Source organism: Rhineura floridana, chromosome 15 (genome assembly GCF_030035675.1).
Source record: "Rhineura floridana isolate rRhiFlo1 chromosome 15, rRhiFlo1.hap2, whole genome shotgun sequence".
In the NCBI taxonomy this organism is placed as follows: domain Eukaryota; kingdom Metazoa; phylum Chordata; class Lepidosauria; order Squamata; family Rhineuridae; genus Rhineura; species Rhineura floridana.
In genome coordinates, this window is record NC_084494.1 from 22,140,017 (window position 1) to 22,159,596 (window position 19,580).

At 46.6% G+C, this 19,580-nt stretch overlaps 1 protein-coding gene across 2 annotated transcripts; it reads right to left on the bottom strand.

The window, feature by feature from the left end:
• Window positions 1-1,186: 1,186 nt before the first annotated feature.
• FABP3 (fatty acid binding protein 3) lies at window positions 1,187-16,346 on the bottom strand. Of its 2 annotated transcripts, none has more exons than XM_061596818.1 (4): window positions 16,148-16,346; window positions 6,584-6,756; window positions 2,410-2,511; window positions 1,187-1,522 (listed from the first exon to the last, which is right to left on the bottom strand). In XM_061596818.1, the coding sequence occupies exons 1-4, from the start codon at window positions 16,218-16,220 to the stop codon at window positions 1,469-1,471; spliced, it is 402 nt and encodes a 133-aa protein (XP_061452802.1). In that variant the 5' UTR covers window positions 16,221-16,346; the 3' UTR covers window positions 1,187-1,468. The 2 variants fall into 2 exon arrangements, with proteins under 2 accessions (XP_061452802.1, XP_061452800.1); XM_061596816.1 differs by lacking the exon at window positions 16,148-16,346 and adding an exon at window positions 15,517-15,697.
• Window positions 16,347-19,580: the final 3,234 nt, after the last annotated feature.

The window sequence follows — 19,580 nt, forward strand, 5'->3', positions numbered from 1 at the left end:
TTATAGCTCTGTGAGGGGAATGGGGCCTCCTCACAACTCTCAGTGCCCTTCACAAACTAGTTCCCTTTATTCTTTGTGGGAATCCATGACTGTTTCAAGTGGTTATAATGCTGCTTTAAATATATAGTGCAGATTGGGCCTTTGAGTACATGTTTCGTAATGCCTGCGTTATTCTAGGCACAGTAAATTAGAGGCTCTTCTGTAGTGGTGACATATTTTAACCTACAGCAATCCTCGTTGCTACTTGCCAAAAATGGTTTCTCCAGTGCTTGATCATTAGAAATTTAAGGTTTTTTCCTTCTGATATCTGAGTCTTTGCTTACGTTGTACTCCCAGCTATTGTAACTGGAAAAAGCCATTTGAGAGTTCTTGAGACATGCTCAGCTGTCCCTACACCAAGAAACATTCATATGTAGACTTCGGTGCTGCAAAATGGCAACCCTATGAATCTTTTTGGGATATATTCATAGGGTTTTCATGGTAAGAGGTATTCATTCAAGAAAAAAAAACCAGGAAATGCCCAGGAAAAAAATCTTCCTCCTATTCTTAAATGATTATAGGTCTAGTTATCTTTGATTTGTCTAAACCTTGGATAACTACTAGTGTGAACAACACTCCAGAGACCTTCCATACCCAACTGCACAGAGAAGGATAAATTGTCTTGATTTTAAAACCTGCAGAGTGTGACATACCTTAGGCCTCCATGGCTCTACTACAACACTGATCTAACAAATCAGCTTGGTATTATAAAACAATAGAATGTCATCATTTTGTCAGTATGTAACATCTTAAGTACACCTTAAGTACCATCAGACCCGCAGGCAAGAGTGAGGCTACAGTAATAGTGAGTACCTGTTACCATACCAATTAATCTAATTATCCCAGAGAAGCAGATCAGAGACCCAGCATTTTTAACAACCTTAAACATCAGTTTCAATGGAAAGAAAGGGGTATACATTTTTAAATAAGCCAGGGGTGGGGAACTTCAGGCCAAAATGTGTCCCTCTGTGTCCCTATGTGGCCCTTAGGCCTCTCCCTAGTCCACATTCCTTACCAGCCCTGCTCCACCCCTCCCCGAGTGCTCAATTGTGACAATGCCTTGATTCCCCAACCCTAAAATAAACATTGTTAATAATCCCACTTACAGCACCAACTACAAGCAGACAGAAACACAGCCAGACATGTATGGCGTTGTGTGACACAGCTACTTCAGTTTATTACTTGCACAGAATAAACTTTTTTATTATTTCCCCAACCCTCCTCTTCGGTATTAAAAAAAGCAACAAAACAAAAAACAATCCAAAGGTCAGGGTGAGAGGCAGTTGTCAAGAGAGTTCAAATTGGATACTGAATGGATTCAAAAAGGTACAACAATTATACAAAAAAAATTGGGGAGCAAGGAACCATATAGGCAGTTTGGCAATTAGGTTGGCATTGGACAACTTGGCAAGAAAACAGATAGAGACCATTATTCTGCTTTTTGGTAGGTGCGGGTGCAGACCACATTCCCCATCGTCAGAGTCTGAAAGACAAGCAGAGAAGATAAGTCCATTACATCTACATCAATGATGGGAGCAGTTCAAAATATGGGAAGCCAGCATACTTTATGCCAGTTTAAGTTAATCCAGGGTAAAATATGCCAATCCAAACCACATTCAGGAGCAAGGCTATTGCTGGGTTGCCATGTTATGTGACTGAGCTGAATGGATTTAGCACCCTGTAAACTGGGGTTCAGCTGGCTGAGCCAGAGATTCCCCAGATCCTAACTCGCTCATGCTGGCTGATCTTGGATTTGGATTGCTCCCTTATCCATGAGAAAAATACACTATTAAAAAGGAGCGGAGGGGAAAAGAAGCATTACTTTTTTGTGTGTGTCCCAGTCTATCTCTGTCATTGGATTTGAAATTGTTTTCACATATGAAATTGTGTCACTGTTTCTGTTACTGATGTTGTTGATTGCGGAATTACTTCAAGACACTTTATGGCAAGCGATTCATCAATGGTAATAAATAAAATATTGAGATTATGTCTGCCTCAACAGGCATCAGCCTAGAAGAGGCAATCCCTCACCCATCACTTGGGAAGGTATGCCTCTGCCAAGATGGCACCCTCATCGACTAGGGTTATATTTGCTTTTCTTTTTTAAAAAAATTAACGGTTAAACTCTGCTCCCCAATTAACTGGAAGCACCTCGTTTAAGTTGATCACAATGTCTTTTGAGTCAATATAGCCAACCAAGCGTTACGGCCCTAACTGCAGGGGAGGCCGAAAGAACAGCTTGCTCATTTTCTGAGGTGGCCAGGTTAAATAGTTTCCAAGAGTGATCTTGCAGTTTTCTCCTCAAATTTTTAACTTGGCTCATATAGGTCACAGATTGCAGGAAACAGAAGTGCACTTTGACTGTCTTACCAAAATCAATTTTCCATCCTTCAGTTCTCGGACTAGCGAGGTCTCCTTTCCATCCCATTTCTGCACATGAATGAGTTTTCCTCCATCTAGTGTCACAAGAGACTGTAGAAAAGAAATCAAAGCAAGTTCATTAGAGAGCTGCAGACTGGTGGTTTATAAAAGAAAGGAGTTACACACCAGGCTTACAAATCCAGAAGAGTCCGTAGCAGGGGTGGCTGGAGCCCATTGGGACTGATAGGGTTGACGGGATGGAGAATCCTTTTATTCTCAGGGTGTATCTTTTGCACCAAGGTCTGGTTAGTGCAGGAGTAGGGAACCTTTGGCCCTCCAGAGGTTACTAAACTACAACTTCCAGCAGCCCCAGCAAGCATGGTCAGTGGCCCGGGATGATGGGAGTTGTAGTTCAGCAACCTGTGGAGGGCCAAAGGTCCCCCACACCTGAGATAGTGCATCTCGAGTTCTAATAAAAAACAACAATGAAGTAGATCTGCAAGCCTGAAGTCTGCCCACCCCTCAATTAGAGGGCCATGTCGAGAAGGAGATAATGAGCCAATGCTATAGCTCCCCCCCCACTTCCTTCATTTCAGCAGTATGATTGAGGAAGGAGTTATTTTGTCACTATTACTATTCTCAGCTGCTGCAAATCACCAGTGTGGAGAGCACTGATGTGCTCAGGCTCTGCTTGAAGGCTTCCCGTGGGCATCTGACTGGCCACTGTGAGAACAGAGTGCTGGACGAAGATAGGCCTTTGGCTTGATTCAGCAGGTCTCTTGTTATATTCTTTCCTAGCAATTTGCAATTGTTTTCCCCATCCAGGCCACTGTTCTCTCTCCCTGACCCCTTTAAAAAAAACACCTGTGGACTGGCAATTAGGAACATAGGAAGCTGCCTTGTACCGAGTCCGACCAATGGGCCATCAGCTCTGTATTGCCTACACTGACTAGCAGCGCGTCTTCAGGGTTTCAGACGGAGTCTCTCCCAGCCCTACCTGGAGATGCTGGGAACTGAACTTGGGAGCTTCTACATGTGAAGCAGATGCTCTGCTACTGAGCTATGGACTTTCCCTATTTGGAGTATGTTGTACCCAGGGATTTACAAATATGTCCATTTTGGTTTGTTTCAGTTTGATTTTTTTCAGTCTTAAGTTTAGTTTTTCACATTTCCACAAGAGTTAGTGATTTTTCTTTTAAAGTCCTAATGAAAGTTCATCAGAATTTTAGTGTGATTTTCTCCCAATATACCACTTTGGTATGAAATTTTGCTCAATATACACGTTTGCAAAGCAATTTCCCCTATAATAATTTCCTCTAACATTTGCATTTATATGCACACTTTACCCTAGTATATGCATTTTGAACACATTACTTGGGCTAAAGAACTGAATTGCAAAATTCAGAGAAGTGCGAATTTCAAAGGATGGCTGTGTTTTGATTTGCACCTTGTTTTGCAAAGTGAGAATCAGGCAAGTTCACCTTCAAGTGTGAACTAAATCAAATTCCCTACTCCCCCTAACCTTAGTTGCACCCCATCTGGAAGCTGGTGAGGATGCCAGCAGTTGTAAGCCTAGCCTATTACAGTTAACCTGCAGCCTCAGGCCATGTGTCCAGAGTGTTCTGCTACTCCAGTAAAGCTCTGAAGCTGAACCTCTTGCAGGCTGTTCATGTTGCTCTAGATGCTTGTCCTCTGGCTGGCTGCCAGCCAAAATAATTTGCTTCCAAGGTCAAACATGCAGCTTGCCAGTAATTCACACATACTCGCTTCCTATGGAAAGCAAACGAGATATATTTCCATTATCCCTCATTATGTTTTGTTTGACAAGGGGCTATCCACCACTTCAAACAGTATTTTTAGATTATTAGTCATTGGGCTTTTATCAAGGGTAAATAAGATTGCACATTAGCAAATCCTTAATACAGGCACCTTTTTGAGAATAAGGGAAAGAATTTACTATTAAAGCAAAAAGAGTTATTCCAAATGAAAGACATTTAAACATTCTTTCCTTGTTCACTCCCTGTCACAGAAACATACCAGAGCCAAAGCAGATTCAAAAATAGACTAGCGTGCCCTTCAATCTCAGCCCTCCAACTAAAATCAGTTAAAGCTTGCAGTCCTAGTTTTAAAAATGTTTTATGGGATCATCACAAGTTGCTTTTGTCAATAACAGAAATCCTGCCGTGAGTCAAATTCTAGGAGCACTGTTAAGAGAGGAATTGTTCTATAGCGCTCTAACCTAGTAAAAGAAATAAACTATCACAGGGCTTCAGAATTGCCAGCTGCTAGATGGGGGTGGGGAGAGAAACCGGCAGCACAACTTTTTTTTACAGACCATAAACATTAAAAGCACAGCAGCAGAATTGGTTTGTTCAAGATCTGATAATGGTGTAACAGAAGGTCGCTTTGACTAATGGGAATCGAGTACTCCAAGTTATGGTTCTAATCCCACTTGCCTATGCAAGTTTACTCAGAAATAAGCCCCGCTAAGTTCAGTGAGGGTCTACAACTGAGTAAGCATGCATGCACTTTCAGCTTCCAATATTTTGTTGCAGGTACCAATTGTTCCAAATTAAAATCGTATTTAGTCCCACTGTGTGAGGCCAGAATATTTTGAAGCGCATCCTGCTTAAGCAAAAAGAGACCACAAGTAAGATCTAGTCCATTCAGATGCAGTGGCAGGGGTGATACTATAGGTTGTATCTAATCCTCGTCGAACTTAGAGTAGACCCACTGAAATTAATGAACCTGAAGCTCATTGGGTGACCTTGGACCAGTCACTGTCTCTCAGCCTAACCTGTGAGGATAAAATCAGGAGGGGGAAAACCAGGTTGGTATGCCACCTTGAGCTCCGTGGAGAAAAAGTGTGGTATAAATGTAATAATAATAATATAATTTGGATTCACTGGCTTGTATTCAATATAGTGCCTAAGTAACCATTCCATTAGCATAAGGATTTGCGCTTGCACAAAAGGAATCCCCCCCCCGTGCCCTCCATAAATCTGCTGCTGTGGATTAGGGGAAACCCTCAAAACAGATTTGGGTGTGGGGGGGGAGAGAGGAGGGAAGTTCAGTTGTGCAAGTGTAAATCCTTGTGCTGACGGGGCAGTTACTTAACACTACATTGGCTACAGGGCATTAATTGCAATGTGTCTACTCTGAGTTGAACTTAATTGGATACAAGCTTTGGTATTTAAAGGGCTCTGGCCACATGCCCATGACACAAATCTGACTAAATGTAGAGAAGACTTCTGGGCAAATTGCAATGGTTGGGAGGCCAGAACCTCACCCTCCTTGCACTCTGTAGCAAGCCCAGCTGCTCAGCAAGGAAAGTTAAATGGGGGGGGGGGAGAGAAGGGACAGGAGATCTGAGACCAAGCACAAGGGCTCAGCCACTCCTAAGCTACCCCCTAACAATGCCCTTTACAGCGGTCTTTCCATGTGGACCAGAAAGGAAGTCTCTCAACTGAGTCTTCATACTGAAATAGGCCACCCTGGTTAGTAAGAATTCAGCAAGCCATCACCTACTCCCTGATCCTCCTTGCTCCTTCTCCCGTGCTGACCTCTTCACGTTATGGCTGCGTAGACACCATACATTTAAAGTGCATTCCTCCTGCCCCCGCCCCAAGAATCCTGGGAATTGTAGCTTGTTAAGAGCGCTGGGAATTGTAGTTCCATGAGGGACAGACTGCATTTCCCAGGATTCTTAGGGGGAAGGGAATGTGCTTTCAGTGTTACGCAGTCTATGTTTCTGTCTCTCCTCAGCATTTTTCCTCAAAAGAGCAAAAGAAGAGTCCTCCTGGATCAGGCCAGTGGCCCATCTAGTCCAGCGTTCTGTTCTCCAAGTGGCCAACCAGATGCTTGTGGGACGCCCGCAAGCAGGACCTGAGCGCAACAGCACTCTCCCCACTTGCAATTCCCAGCAACTGGTATTACTGCCTCCGACAGTGGCGGTAGAACATAGACTTCTTCTCCATTAATTTGGTTCAATCCTGGCACCTCCGGTTCGAAGGATCAAGGAGTAAGCGACAACACTGCCAGTCAAAGTTGACAGTAGTAGGGTAGATGGGCAAATCAGTCTGATCTGGTATAAAACAGCTTGGGTGCTTTTGTCTAGCCCTTTTCTAGCTCCTGATGGGACCAGCAAAGGTTGTGGTCAAAGTCTTGGCAGCCAGAACTCTACCTTGACGTGTCTGTCATCTGCAGTTGTCTCGTCAAATTCTTCTCCTAGTTTGAAGCAAATCTCTGTGTTCTTGAAAGTGCTTTGGGTCTTGAGGGTGATCTTGTCACCGTCAACCTCAATGATGGTGGTGGGTTTGGTCAGGTTTGCAATCTGTCTTGTGGCGAAGCCCACACCTGCAGGAAAATATGAGATTGCATAAATATTTTTTTAAACAAGATAAGCAGCCTTGGAAACTTGGAAGTCAATCAGCCAAAGGCAAATAATTAACTGCTACAAATTAACTGTGGGGATGTCAGGATCTGCTTACTCCAGCTGGGCTGCAGCCAAGATCTTCCTTCCAGTGTCTCTGGAAGCTTTTGTGATCTGTGAATAGTCATATTAGGGTTGCATACACATTATAAGCACATTCTCACCCCTTCCCCAAAGAATCCTGGGAATTGTAGTTTACCCCTCTGAGTTAGAATTCCCAGCACCCTTAAACTACAATTCCCAATATTCTTTGAGGAGGAAAATGTGCTTTAAATTTTTAGCATGTATGCAGCCTAATTTTTTCTGAACTGAAGCAACACCAGATTGCAGAGCAGCCCTGGATTCCTCCACCATCGCTACCCACTTCCCTCAATATTTGCCTGTTTTTCTTCCTCCTCCTCAATGACTTTGCTTGCCCAAGTGTTTGGGAGGGATAGCCTTTATGCTCCCTAGCCCCCACATCCTACTATAACTAATCACAATGGAAACAAGTGCATGTGCTTCCACTCCCTCTATTTCTTTTCCCATCTCAGATTTTAGATTGCAAACTCCTCGGGGCAGTGGTCTCTCCTCCGTACAGCATCATGCACACTGGTGATGTTATGATGATTGTGGTATGGAAAACAGACTGGTTAAAATAAAATAAAAACACATTAGTTTTCTTCTAACTGTCCTCTATTTGACCCCAACTCCATTACATGGTGAACACATACGTCAAACACATTCCGAAGGTTTTCACCAGTGTAAAAGGAGAGTGATGTCTTTCCTGTGACACACAGAGGAAAGGGCCACCATATTATTGGACCTGCCGTGCGAGGTCCCTATCTCCACAGAGAACTAAGCTGGACCAGATGTAGGAGAACTGTGATGGGATCTCCTGAGGGCTTTTTGCTTTGCTTAAAAAGGGCCACAGGAGAGGACCCAATTTGGGCTGGATCTATGGGGCTGGCAAGAGGGAGATTTTAACTATTCCCCCCCTTTACCATTTCTTCAACTTAAATTGCCCTGAAGGTGTAAATAACGCTAGAGAGGAACCCAAGTGCTTTCATTGTACCAGCTGTTGCTTTGAGGGCAAACATTCTAATCAGAGAAAGTGTTAATCCCTCTCAGATGATTGATTATGTCGGGAGTGACAACCAACAGAATCTTTAAGTAGGGTTGGAGTTGATAAAGAGACAAAAAATAACTTTCAACTCCCAGGGCTTGTTCAAGGGAGATTAACTTGATCCCCCCCCCAAGTCTCTCTCTCTCTGGTGGCATTGGCATTTTCTTGGCCTCTGTGCCCAGAATGCCTCACTTTGATGAAGGAACCCTTGGCCCTTCCTCAAAAAGGAGCAGGGAGGTGGAGGAACTGGCAGAGACCCTAATCTCACAGGGTGGGGTGGGCAGCCAATGGTGCTGGTAGCCAGGGCTGCTAAAAGCAGATTCAGACCCTGGTGAAATTTTTTGGGGGGACCCCCAGCAAGAGTGGACTGGCTAAAAATCTTTACACTTTAATCTTTTATATCATTATTTATTGGAAATTCACAGATTTTAGAGTGGATGTCAAAAACAACTGACAAATCATGATACTACCAAGAAGGACAAAAACATATGCAACATAGTTGGGCCCTGGGTCCCCTTCCGGAACACCAGGCCCCGGTAATTTGTACCGGCTTCCCCCCCTCCCCTTGTCAGCCCTGCTGGTAGCAACAGTAGGACTGGTGGTCAACAATGAAGCTAGTGGGGAGTCCGGGAGTCCACCAATTCACCATTCCTCCACACCCACTGCCTGAGGCAATTGTCTCATTCAGCTTTGTGACTGTGCTAGCCCTATTAACTGCTGCAATAAAAACCCTTAATGTATTTATATTTCAGTTGATAGCTTGCCTTTCTACATATAGCACCCAAGGCCCGCAGTAGTAACAACAACAGCAAAAATACCACAAACAAAACTTTAAAAACAGCAACAAAGTCCAGGTAAAAACCAATCAAAGGCACCAACAGAGGCCACATCATATCAGCTGAGCCGTGAATAAAAAAAGGCAAGTCAACTTGACAGGTTAGAGACCTATTAGGATCATTTTTCCCAGTGGTGGAAGGACATCAGAGAAAGGACTAAGAAGGCCTCTCTAGGAAGGGACCTCCATGGGTTGGGTGTGGCCAGTAGTGTAGTGGCAAATTCAGAAGTGCAGGGTCTCTTCATGATAGTCATGCCGTGCCCACTCACAGCCACGCCCCCTCACTCACTCGCTTGCTTGCTGTCTGTTGTCATCACCACACTCCTTAGTCCTTCCCATACATGCCTTCTCTCACAACAATAGACATCCCTAGGAGCCAATCAGCACGAAAGGGGAGTGTGTTAGCTACTGAGAAGAGTCTTCTCTGTGGCTGACACCTCTTTTCACTGATTGGCTCCAATCAGCAGGAAAGAACAAAGAAGCATGTTAGAAGACGCTTCTCAGTGGCTAACATACTTTCATGCTGATTAGCTTGCAGGACCCTAGAGGCATAGGGACCCTGCTGGGACACTGCTCCCAAGAAACGAAGGGGTCTGAGACCCTGGATGACTACACCCCTGGGTGTGGCCACTGTGAGAGTGTCTCTCCCCCCCCCACTATTTAGCTCTATGCTTATATAATGGACACATGTGGTTAACATATGCAACAAAATAGATCAGCTAATCTCATTGATCTTTCCAGTTATTACAATCACTCCTTCAAATAGCAAACTCATAGGTGGCGCAGGTCAACAACATTGTAGCCACAATGGGACAAACAACAGGGAGTTTATCAGTATGCTTGGGGAACCCCTTATGCTTGCAAAAGTATTTGAAACAAAAACTTCGCATGGGCAAAGTTCAAAAGCAGCCCACTGAGGACTAAGCATGCTCAGTGGCCACAGAAGGTCGAGACAATCAGAAGAGAAAAAACGGAGCATGGGAAGAGGAGGCCAAATGAGACTAATTCCTCCACAACTGGGTGTGCCTTCAGCGCAAATAGGGTGCAAATAGGGTGCGCTTTGCTTGTTATCGGCGGGGTGTGGGACTGGAAACAGCACTGCTAGCTTGTGCACAGATGTGGAGCAAACTGACACGGGGTGTGGTGACAGAGACTGAAACATCCCAATACATGTGGCAAACTGCCTACAAAAACAAACACACACATTCATGATCTTCCACACCTGCAGTGACTGCAAATGTGTAACAGCTTGAACACTAATTGATTTTTCTGTGGTCAGGGGAAATCCAGGTTAAAAATCCCAAAATGTATGGGCTGGAATTTTGAAGACAATGCCACATGGATGCTGCAAAACAAAACAAAAAACAAAATCCTGGAGTCTACGATCAGCACTGATTCCGCAATAAATGCCAATCTGGAAGCACTCCTAGTGTGACGCAAGAGTTACTATAGCAATGTGCAAAAGGACTCCAACAGACGCTGTCACTCCCCATTTTAATTCAACAGCTGAACTGACCCACAGCTGAGTGGGAGCTGTAAGGGTTGGTAGAGCAGGACACTGAGAGTGCCCTTCAGGAGATAAAAGGTCAGCAACTGAGAACACTGGGGGACAGTCCCAGAAGGAAAGGGAAGAAAAGAGGGGGTGGAGCCAGAGGAGAGTTACTGACACAGAAGCCAGGGGGGTTAAGGAGAGAGATTTGCAAAAAAGAAGGAGGAGGGGAAAGAGGTGAGCTGCAAAAGGAATTTGGGCTGCCTCCGTGAGGACAATGCAGAGAGGGGAAGAGCAAGAGGGCAGAACTGTCTAGGGTTGTCATTCCTAGTGGTAACCCAGAAAGAGAGAAGGGTGAAAAAGCAGAGAGATCATTAACAGGGCAAAATAGATATAAGGGAGTCCTGCGGTGAAAGGGGCAATAGAACCCTTTGAGTAAATTCCCCACCAGGGGGCACTCTGAGCACAAGAGACTACCTGGGGTTCTGAGAACTCCTGGGACCAAAAGTGGGGACAGAGCCCACACAAGGCTTCTGGCTGCCCTTAAAAACCAAGGAGAGAAGAACAATTATTCTAAATGCTGAAGCTGCTTTTTCAGACACCATCAGAGAGCCCTAATGGCGAGAGAAACGTTTCTGAAAGCAAACACTGAATGCAACATTCCTGTAAAAGCTAGTTGTGCTAGTTTGCCCCTGAAGAAGGGGGGGGCATGTTTCAAGGGGTTGTGCAAATATGCTAGGCAATGTGTCATTTCAGAGGCACGGAAGGCAGTGGGGACTGTTAAGTCATTTGAGACTCTGGACTAGCCAGTCTTAGGGCACTTCTGCACAGCAGCTTGTTGTAGACTCGGTCCCACTTATGCATGTTTCGCACAGTATCCAACACAATATCATCCCATTTAATCCAGATTTAGCGTTTCCACAGAAAACCCAACAAGCAGAACCAAAATGTAGTCCCATCCACCCTATACATTTAAAGCACACACCTTTAAAGTGCTTTTTAGCATTATTGTTTGTTGCCCTGGACTCCTTCCGGGAGGAAGGGAAAGATATAAGTTTAATAAACAAAGAAACAAACAAATCCCTCCTCCATTGGCTTTGATGGCCTTGGCTGATGGCAGATACAGTTCAGAGACATCTGAAGGGCTGCAGCTTCCCCACACCTGCTCTACGGAGCCGCTTGCAAAACTGCTTGGTTAAACAGGCACCCACACCAGAACACAATAACCCCTCCCTCAAAAAAGAGCCACGTCTTGTTCATCAGATTTAGAGTTGCACAGAAGGTGGAGTAAACAGCTGGTGCAGCACAGTGGGGAGGAGAGCCTGGCTGAGAATTCACAGTCTGTGAGTTCAAATCCCTGCTTGTGTCTCCTGGGTGTCAAGGGCCAGCTAAAGTTCACCACCACAGCAAGTGGCTCAGGGGTTATGTGCCCTGCCACCTGTGCAGCCATGGGTAAGCTGCATAGTCCCAAGGAGACCAGTTGCCCCCCAGCTGGCAGTTGCGGACAAGGCAGGGGCTGGCTTGTGCAGCTGTGGCAAGCTGAGCAGGCCCTAGCCAGCTGGGGAGGACTAGTCTCGGAGGGAGGCAGTGGTAAACCCCTTCTGAATACTGCTTACCATGAAATCCCTATTCATAGGGTAGCCATAAGTCAGGATCAACTTAAAGGCAGTCCATTTCAGAAGGTGAAGTAAGGGAGAGTCCTTCCGGACTTACGAAGATGGGAAAATAATCAGGCCTCCATAGAAAGAGTCAGAGAAGTGTTTTTTTTTTCCTGGCAAGTAGCCACTGATTGGAGAGGGCTCCTAAGAGGCCGGAGTGTTTGTATATGATAGGCGGCAAATGAGAGCTCTCCAAACAGAATGTGTAATAGATAGAGAGGCTCTCACCATCTGCATTCCTTTGGGGTGGACCATTCCTCATTTCGCTACTAATCTGACTGACTTTTACCTCCATTGGCAATTGCAATGGAAAGCAACTGCCCCCGTGTGCCTCTGCCCACCCATGGGAATGCTGAGCACTCAACCTTCCATAAGGATTTCACCCTAGGACCAACAGGCCTTCCATTCCCAGCTCAGTAACTAATGCCTTGTAGTGGACTGAGTATCGGATGAAGATTGAGGAGAACCAGGTTCAAACTCCTGTTCTGCCATAAGTCTTGGGCCACTTTCTCCAAGCCTAACATACCTCTCAGGGTTGGTGTGAGGATCAAATTGGGGCTCTCCTTGGAGAAACGTTGGCATAATAATAAAATAAAATTAGTTTTGAAGGGTTACTTTGAAGATGGAATTGATTCCTGGCCTAGCCTCCCCTTCCCCCAAAGACACAAGAAGATCCTCTGGATCAAGCTAATGGCCCATCCAGTCCAGCATCCTGTTCTCACAATGGCCAACCAAATGCCAATTGAAAGCCCATGAGAAGTGCCACCAAAGTTAAAAGATGTTTTTTTAAAAAAAGTTTCGTATTGTTTTAAATGTGTAATTTGGTTTGATTTTTTTTTTTCAAACGCTGGAAACCGCATAGAGGCTTCTTTTCAAGTATGAAGCGGTATACAAATTTATTAATTAAATAATCCCATTGCTTGGGAGTGGGTGAACTTTTCATTCCTGGCTCGTGTGTCAGGTTTGCTTTTAAAATTGGGATCTCTTCCCCATTCTATGTGATCAGGGTAGTTCAGATTGGGGAAAGGACCACAGCTTACTGGTAGAGCATCTGCCTTGCATGCAGAAGGTCCCAGGTTCAAACCGCAGCATCTCCAGGTAGGGCTGAGAATGTCCCCTGTCTGAAATCCTGCACAGCAGCCGCTAGTCAATGAAGACCAGGGGATAGGAACATTTTTCAACTCAAGGGCTGTGTCCTCTTCTGGGCAACCTTCTGAGGGCCACAGGCCAGTGCTTATGGAGCTTTTTTTTTGCAGGGGGTGGGGCAGTCCCCTTTGGTTTATTTTATTGTATTTCTACAACCTCAGGGCTTCCTCCACATATGCCAATACTTCCTGCTTGGTTCTAAGCAGCTCTGTTTTAGCAATAGTCCTAGCAGCACTCGCCACTCATGTTTGCTGATAAAGGGAGAAACTGTGTGTGTGTGTGTGGGGGGGATGTTGTCCTTCAGTAGGCGATTGTTCAAAACATACTTCAGTAGCAGTGTGCAAAATGGCAGGCTGGGCATTGCATAGCGCTTTAGTAGCCTTTGAAACTTAAGATGGATATTTTTAGGATCCACCCTATTCTGGTGACTGCAATTGTTTTCAAATGTTTTAACATTGTATTTAAAATTGTTGGGACCTTAGGGTGAAGGGCAGGTAATTAATAATAACAATGTTTCACAACATTTATATACTCGTTTGTAAAAAACCTCTAAGAGGTTTACCAAAGAAAATTACCATGATCGATAAAATAGTTAAAAACAAGTAATTAAAATTAAAAAAAATTAAAACAGCAACAGATATTAAAACATTTATGTGTCTGGATAGGCTTGCTTAAACAAAAATGTTTTAAACAAGTGTCAAAAAGGATACAGTGAAGGCCTGATGGGAATAGGCGGGGGATTCTGAAAAGTAGGTGCTGCAACCAGGGCCGGCGCCAAAGGGCGGCCAGGTTGGGCCCTGACTGAGGGCCCCGTGGCCCACAGGGGCTCCTGAAGGGTCCCTCATTAGGGTGGGGGAGTAGCGCTCCCCTGCAGCGATCCACAACAGGGTCCCTGCCGCGGATCTCAGGGAGGGAGCTTCCAGGCCGCCTGCCTATTCGCTCGCTCCACCTACTTCTCTCCTGTCTGCTGCTGCTGTGCCTGCAGGGCTGCAACCAACCAAGATGGCAGTGGAGGCTTATTTAAGGGGTTGATGCACCTACCGCCATCTTAGTTGATGGCAGGCGGCGGCAGCAGCAGCAGCAGCAGCAGCAAGACGCAGGAGAGAGGTAGGTGGAACAGGCAGGAGCCACATGCCTGGAGCAGGCTGGTGCCCAAGGGCCGTCATGCCTGGCTGTGTGCATGTGGGTGCTGGGGCCCAGGGCAGGCTGATGCCCAAGGCTCCCAGCATGCCTGGCGCCGGCCCTGGCTGCAACACTAAAAGAACAATTTCTTACAAGTGCAAAATGAGTGCAACAGCGCCTACTCCACAGATTGAAGTTCTTGTGAGGGCACATATGGGGTAAGGCAGTCCTGCAAGTAAACTCGTCCCAAGCCATGAAGCACTTTATATACCAACAGTAACATCTTGAACTTGACCTGGTAACAAATCGGCAACCAGTGCAGATCCCTGAGCAGAGGTGCCATATGCTGACAGGGTCAGATTGTCAGCAATCTGGCTGTAGCATTCTACAATAACTTCAGTTTCCAGGTCAAGTACCCTCGATAACAAGAAAGCAGTCTCCTGGCCAACTCTCCATCATTTATGCGGAAATTCTATGCGCATTTATCCAAGCGTAAATATTGCTGATTATAACGGTGCTACCTTTCACGTAAACATGCACGGGATCGTGCTGTTCATGCTCGCTTAATATTGCGTACGTTCCTCTAGGACACAAAGGAAACGATAAGATTTCCGTCTACCTAGGACAGTAAGAAGACGAGGGAACAAATCTTGGGCGGGGAGCCCTGCCCGGTACTTAAGCCAAGGCGCCGCAAGAGTCCAAGGGGCGGCGATTTGGCCCGCTCCGGCCATCCTCACCAATCGCCCCGCAGAGAGAGAGGGAGGAGGGTCGAGGGCGGCACAGCCCAACGCTGGCGAAGAATGCTTCAGGCGAAGGTGCCCTGGGTTGGCTTTCCCCGCCCTCTGGAAGAGCCGCTTCACCGCCCTGACCTCGCCCAGCGTCTTTGGGCGCGTCTGCCAGCGCGATCTTCTGCAAGGCTAACCCGAAGCAAGCGCTACGGAGGCCAAAGGGGCTTCCTCCAGGGCAAACGGGCAGTCTAGAACCGCAGCCATTGACACTGCTCTGTTAAATAGCAAAAAACCAAGCTAGGGCCCCCAAAGCGATAAGACAAATACACACGACACCGGAGACGGTGCGATTGGAGCGCCCGATCATTTTTCTCCTTCCATTGAAACGCGGCCCGGAGGCCTGCGAACTTGCCGGCTGCAGCAGCGCGCGCGTGCGCGTCTCCAGCACTTCCCACGCGTGGCGGCCTTGGTTCTCCTCTCTACTGCAAATCCATGGAAGTTTACGTCCGGCTCTTACACGCGTCAGCCCTTTAAGGGGCCTCTAGCCTCTTGGCCGCCTTTTGCTACGACAGACGAAGGCTGCGGTCCTCACCCCGTTTACCTGGGAAGTAAAGCCCCCATGGATTCCACAGGGCTTTCTTCTGGGTAGACCTGGTTAGGAATGCGCTGCAACACGGCGGTCCTGGAAACTCTCCCAGCTGCTCTTTGCACCCCCGGGGGTAGGGTAGCGGGGAAGCAGACAGCAAAAGACCTCCCCCAAGCCCCATGGGGCAAGCAGCCCCGGCGAGGAGCCGAATGCGCCCAGAAGAACAAATCTAATAGCCGCCTGGCCCTCCCTTGAGTTCGAGTTACGCCAAATTGCAAGGTTTGAATGAAATGCCTCCTCTCGCGTGGCTCACGGTTTCACCAAGAGACTCCAGTTGGCCGCAGAAAAGAAAAACGCCCCAGACCGTCGGGGTTAAGTGTTACCAAAGAGCCCCCACGCGCCCCGAGCTTCCCCATCCAAGCTAATTCCATAAGGATGCACCCAGAGCATTTCGGCTTCCCGGGCGGGCGAGTGAGTGAATGAATGAGTGATGGTGGTGGAAGGAGGGAAGAAAAACCCGCTAACCCTTTGGGGGCTCGCAGTGTCAGCTTGCTTGCAAGGTCGGTCTCTCTCTCTCTGCCCTTCCAGAAAACACGAAGACAATAACAGCAAATATATCACATCCCCCTGGACTTTCTGCGCTTACCGATCGCTTTCATGTAATCATCGAAACCGCTGCTGTCTATCAGGTTCCAGACGCCCGCGAAAGCCTCAGCCATGGCGAGCCTCGTCGAGAATGTCCGTGCAAGGAGAAGACGCGACTCACAAGTCTCGCTGGCTGGGCGCTTTTCTTTTTTTCCCTTCCCTTTCTTTCTTCCCCAGACGCGACCGGCCTCTTTAAATAGCTCCGGCCTCTGATCACATGAGTGGAAAAGAGAGCAAGCGATGGGTTATCCGTCACAGGTTTCCTCTCTGCCCCCTCCCCGCAGCCCCCGGCCTTGCAAGTGAAACTATCAAACGGGCGACTGCCGAGACAGAACGGCTCTAACAATCTATTTAGCGTCGCGCTGCCTTTGAAGCCTTCAGACACGCCTGTCTGGTGGAGCCAGTCTGGGGTGTTTGGGGTTTCGGTTGTGGCTGGGGTCGGCTGCTGCGAGGCAGGCAGAAATTAACAGGTGTAGCATCTTGCAATCACTGCTCAGACTCGCACATGCCCTGCCTCTGGGCAGGCTTAGCTTGTGCTGCTCAAGGACAGGAATCCCGCCCAATTTAATATAAAATATAAGTGGTAACTGCAATGTCAGAAGCTGTACTTCAGCTGTTGTCATCATCATTGCAATTTTATGCCATCTTTCCTGTTAGGCAGGCTAGATGTAAAAGTGGACAAGACTCTTTTGCACCTTTAACTGGTGTGCAGAAGGGAGAATTTCAGCAGATGTAGCTTGCATGACAAGTCAATACTTCTGAAATTCCCGCTGTGTCCTCTTTGCACCAGGTTTTCCGATGAGGAGCTTGGGGGGGGTATACCCTGCTCTCCCTCTGATTTTATCTTCACAACAATCCTGTGAGGTAGGATACATTGTGTGTGCGTGTGCGTGTGAGAGAGAAAGAGCACATGACTGGGCCATGATCAATAACAGCCTGATCAATAACAGCACAATCTTAGACATGTCTACTTAGAAGTAAGTCTCACTGAATCTGATGAGGCTTACTCCCAGGTAAGTGAGTACAGGATTGTAGTCAGAGGCCACACTTCCAGACTGGTGGAATTTCATCACATACCAGCAAATTCTGCTCAATAAATAGGTCATCTGGGAGCATCCTGAGTCAGCTTCATGACTGAGTGGGGATTTGAACTGTCGTCACAACAGCATGCTGGCCTATCAAAAGTTGAGAAGCAGGGTGTCTCTTGCCATCCTGCACCTGGCCAGGTTCAAAAGAGGACAGGACTCCTGCACTTGAATCCCCTCTTCTACACAACTATTAAAAGTACAGGAGTCCTGTCCTCTTTTGAACCTGGCCACCCCCCCCCCCTTGATTCAGAGGTTACTTGTGCACATAGAGACTCTGATGAGCACATACAGATCCCATGAACTAGCTCTGGACTGGTCTGACTGTGGGAAACTAATTGCTACCATAAAGATAGTCTATGATGATATCTTTTTTTGGAACAGATGAGTGATGGTGATTATGTATTCAGCTAGTTCCTGAAATGCCACCGGGCCCAGATCCCACAGCATGTTCCTTTTCCAACAAGGTCACTTTGTCCTGCTGACCTGATGACCCCCTCTGAGGCTGCTTTCCCAGTGCTGGTTCTTGGCCCACTGGTGGAAGGAGATACCAGATTACCTCAGTCCATATCCCTATCAACTCCTGCACAAGAGTTATGCTCCATAATAGCTGCAGAGCAACATGGCTTGAGAAATAACTGTTCATCCTCTTCACCTTGGATTAGGGATGGAAAGAGCTGTCAGGTTTTGGCTCTCTGTTTCTCATTTTGTCAGTGTTAAATTTAGTTTTCTACATTTCTGCAGCAGTTTGCATTAAAAATCTCATGAAAAGTCTCCAGCATTTTAGTGCAGATTTCTCCTAGTAAACACATTTTTGTAGGCAATTTTGACTAATGTACACATTTTTGCAAGCCATTTCTCATGATATCATGATTTTTGTACGTTATTTTCACTCATATATTCGTTTTAATGCACACTTTCTCCTAATACATGTATTTTTGTAAACATTATTTAGTTGGCAAACTGCACAGCAAAATTCAAATAAGTGCAAATTTCAAAGGATGGCTGTGTTTTGGTTCCATATTGCTTTGGAAAAGTGCAAATTTGATCAATTCGGCATGAAATCCAACCGGAATCCAAATTCTTGCCCATCCCTACCTTGGGCCCATATTCACCTCTTAAGTTTGGGTTGTAGACAATGATGGCACTTAGATCTGACTTTGATACTGAAATCTGAACTGTGTTAGGGGCCACGACCGCATGGAATGCCGGCTGTGCAGCGTTAACGTTTAATAATGTCACCTAACTCAATCCACTGTGGCTCCCAACTTCCAATTTCTGGCTTTCTTTGTCCAAGCTTCTGCAATGCATCAGAAATCTTGAACCAGGGACTCCAGCAACAGAGCCCAGGCATCTTACTCCCTGCACCCCCTATTGGATTGGTCCAGTCTCTGTCAACCTGGGGCCCTCCAGATGTTTTGGGCTACAACTCCCATCAGCCAGTACTGTGCTGACTAGAGATAATGGGAGTTGTGGTCCAAAACATCTGGAGAGCCCCAGTTTGGAGAAGACTGGATTGGCTTAATCTTTGCTGCACTACAATGCCACACATGTCATGGCCAGAAGTGGCAGAGTTGCTCTTCACCCCTGTCAGGCCAGGTGACCTGGAGAGCCAATAGAATAGGGGTGAGGAACCTCACCCCCAATGTGGTCCTCTGTGCTTTCCTATCTGACCCTAGGGACTCTCCTCAGACCACATCTGTGCTCCCTAGGCCACACCCTTCACCATCCTTCTCAAGTGTCCTCGAACTGTGATAATGCTTGTTGCCTGCCAGGATGGATGATGGAGAGAGTTGTGTCAGAGTGTGCTTAGAAATCTCTTGGTTTTGAAAGAGTATCATCTATTGCTCAGCCCACTTGCCCACTACCGGTATAGTGGCCCCCGGAAGGTTGCTCATGAAGGAAAGTGGCCCTCAAGCTGAAAAAAAGTTCCTCACCCCTGCAATAGGAGCTTAGCTGGCTCCATATAATTGTTTGTTCAGGCTTGGAGGCCTAGATTTGACCAGGTCATCTACCTCTAGTCCACTGTTCTTCAACCTTGGGTCCCCAGATGTTCTTGGACTACAACTCCCATCATCCCCAGCCAGCTTAGCCACTGGTCTAGGAATCATGGGAACTGTAGTCCAACAATATCTGGGACTCAAAGTTGAAGTGAAGTTCTTGTCTGTCTGCCCTAGAATTAGACCCTGCAAGCAGCCGCTCCACCTATCTATAGACAAACAAGAAGATGACCTCAAGCTCTGGTTGACAAAGCTGAAGCCATCTTGTTTTCCTTCTCCCTGCTCTGTCTCCTTCTGAGGGAGGGATGGAGGGAAAGAGCTTTAGGTACAGGCAAGTACCATGGGCAGA

What these genes read in the sequence shown, in the direction of transcription:
- FABP3 (XM_061596816.1), bottom strand. Translation starts at nt 15,682, where the DNA reads ATGGGGCTTGGGGGAGGTCTTTTGCTGTCTGCTTCCCCGCTACCCTAC. An exon ending in ATGGGGGCTTTACTTCCCAG is followed by an intron (nt 6,757 to 15,516) that starts GTAAACGGGGTG and finishes ATTTTCCTGCAG; the next exon opens with GTGTGGGCTTCGCCACAAGA. An exon ending in AGGATGGAAAATTGATTTTG is followed by an intron (nt 1,523 to 2,409) that starts GTAAGACAGTCA and finishes CTTGTCTTTCAG; the next exon opens with ACTCTGACGATGGGGAATGT.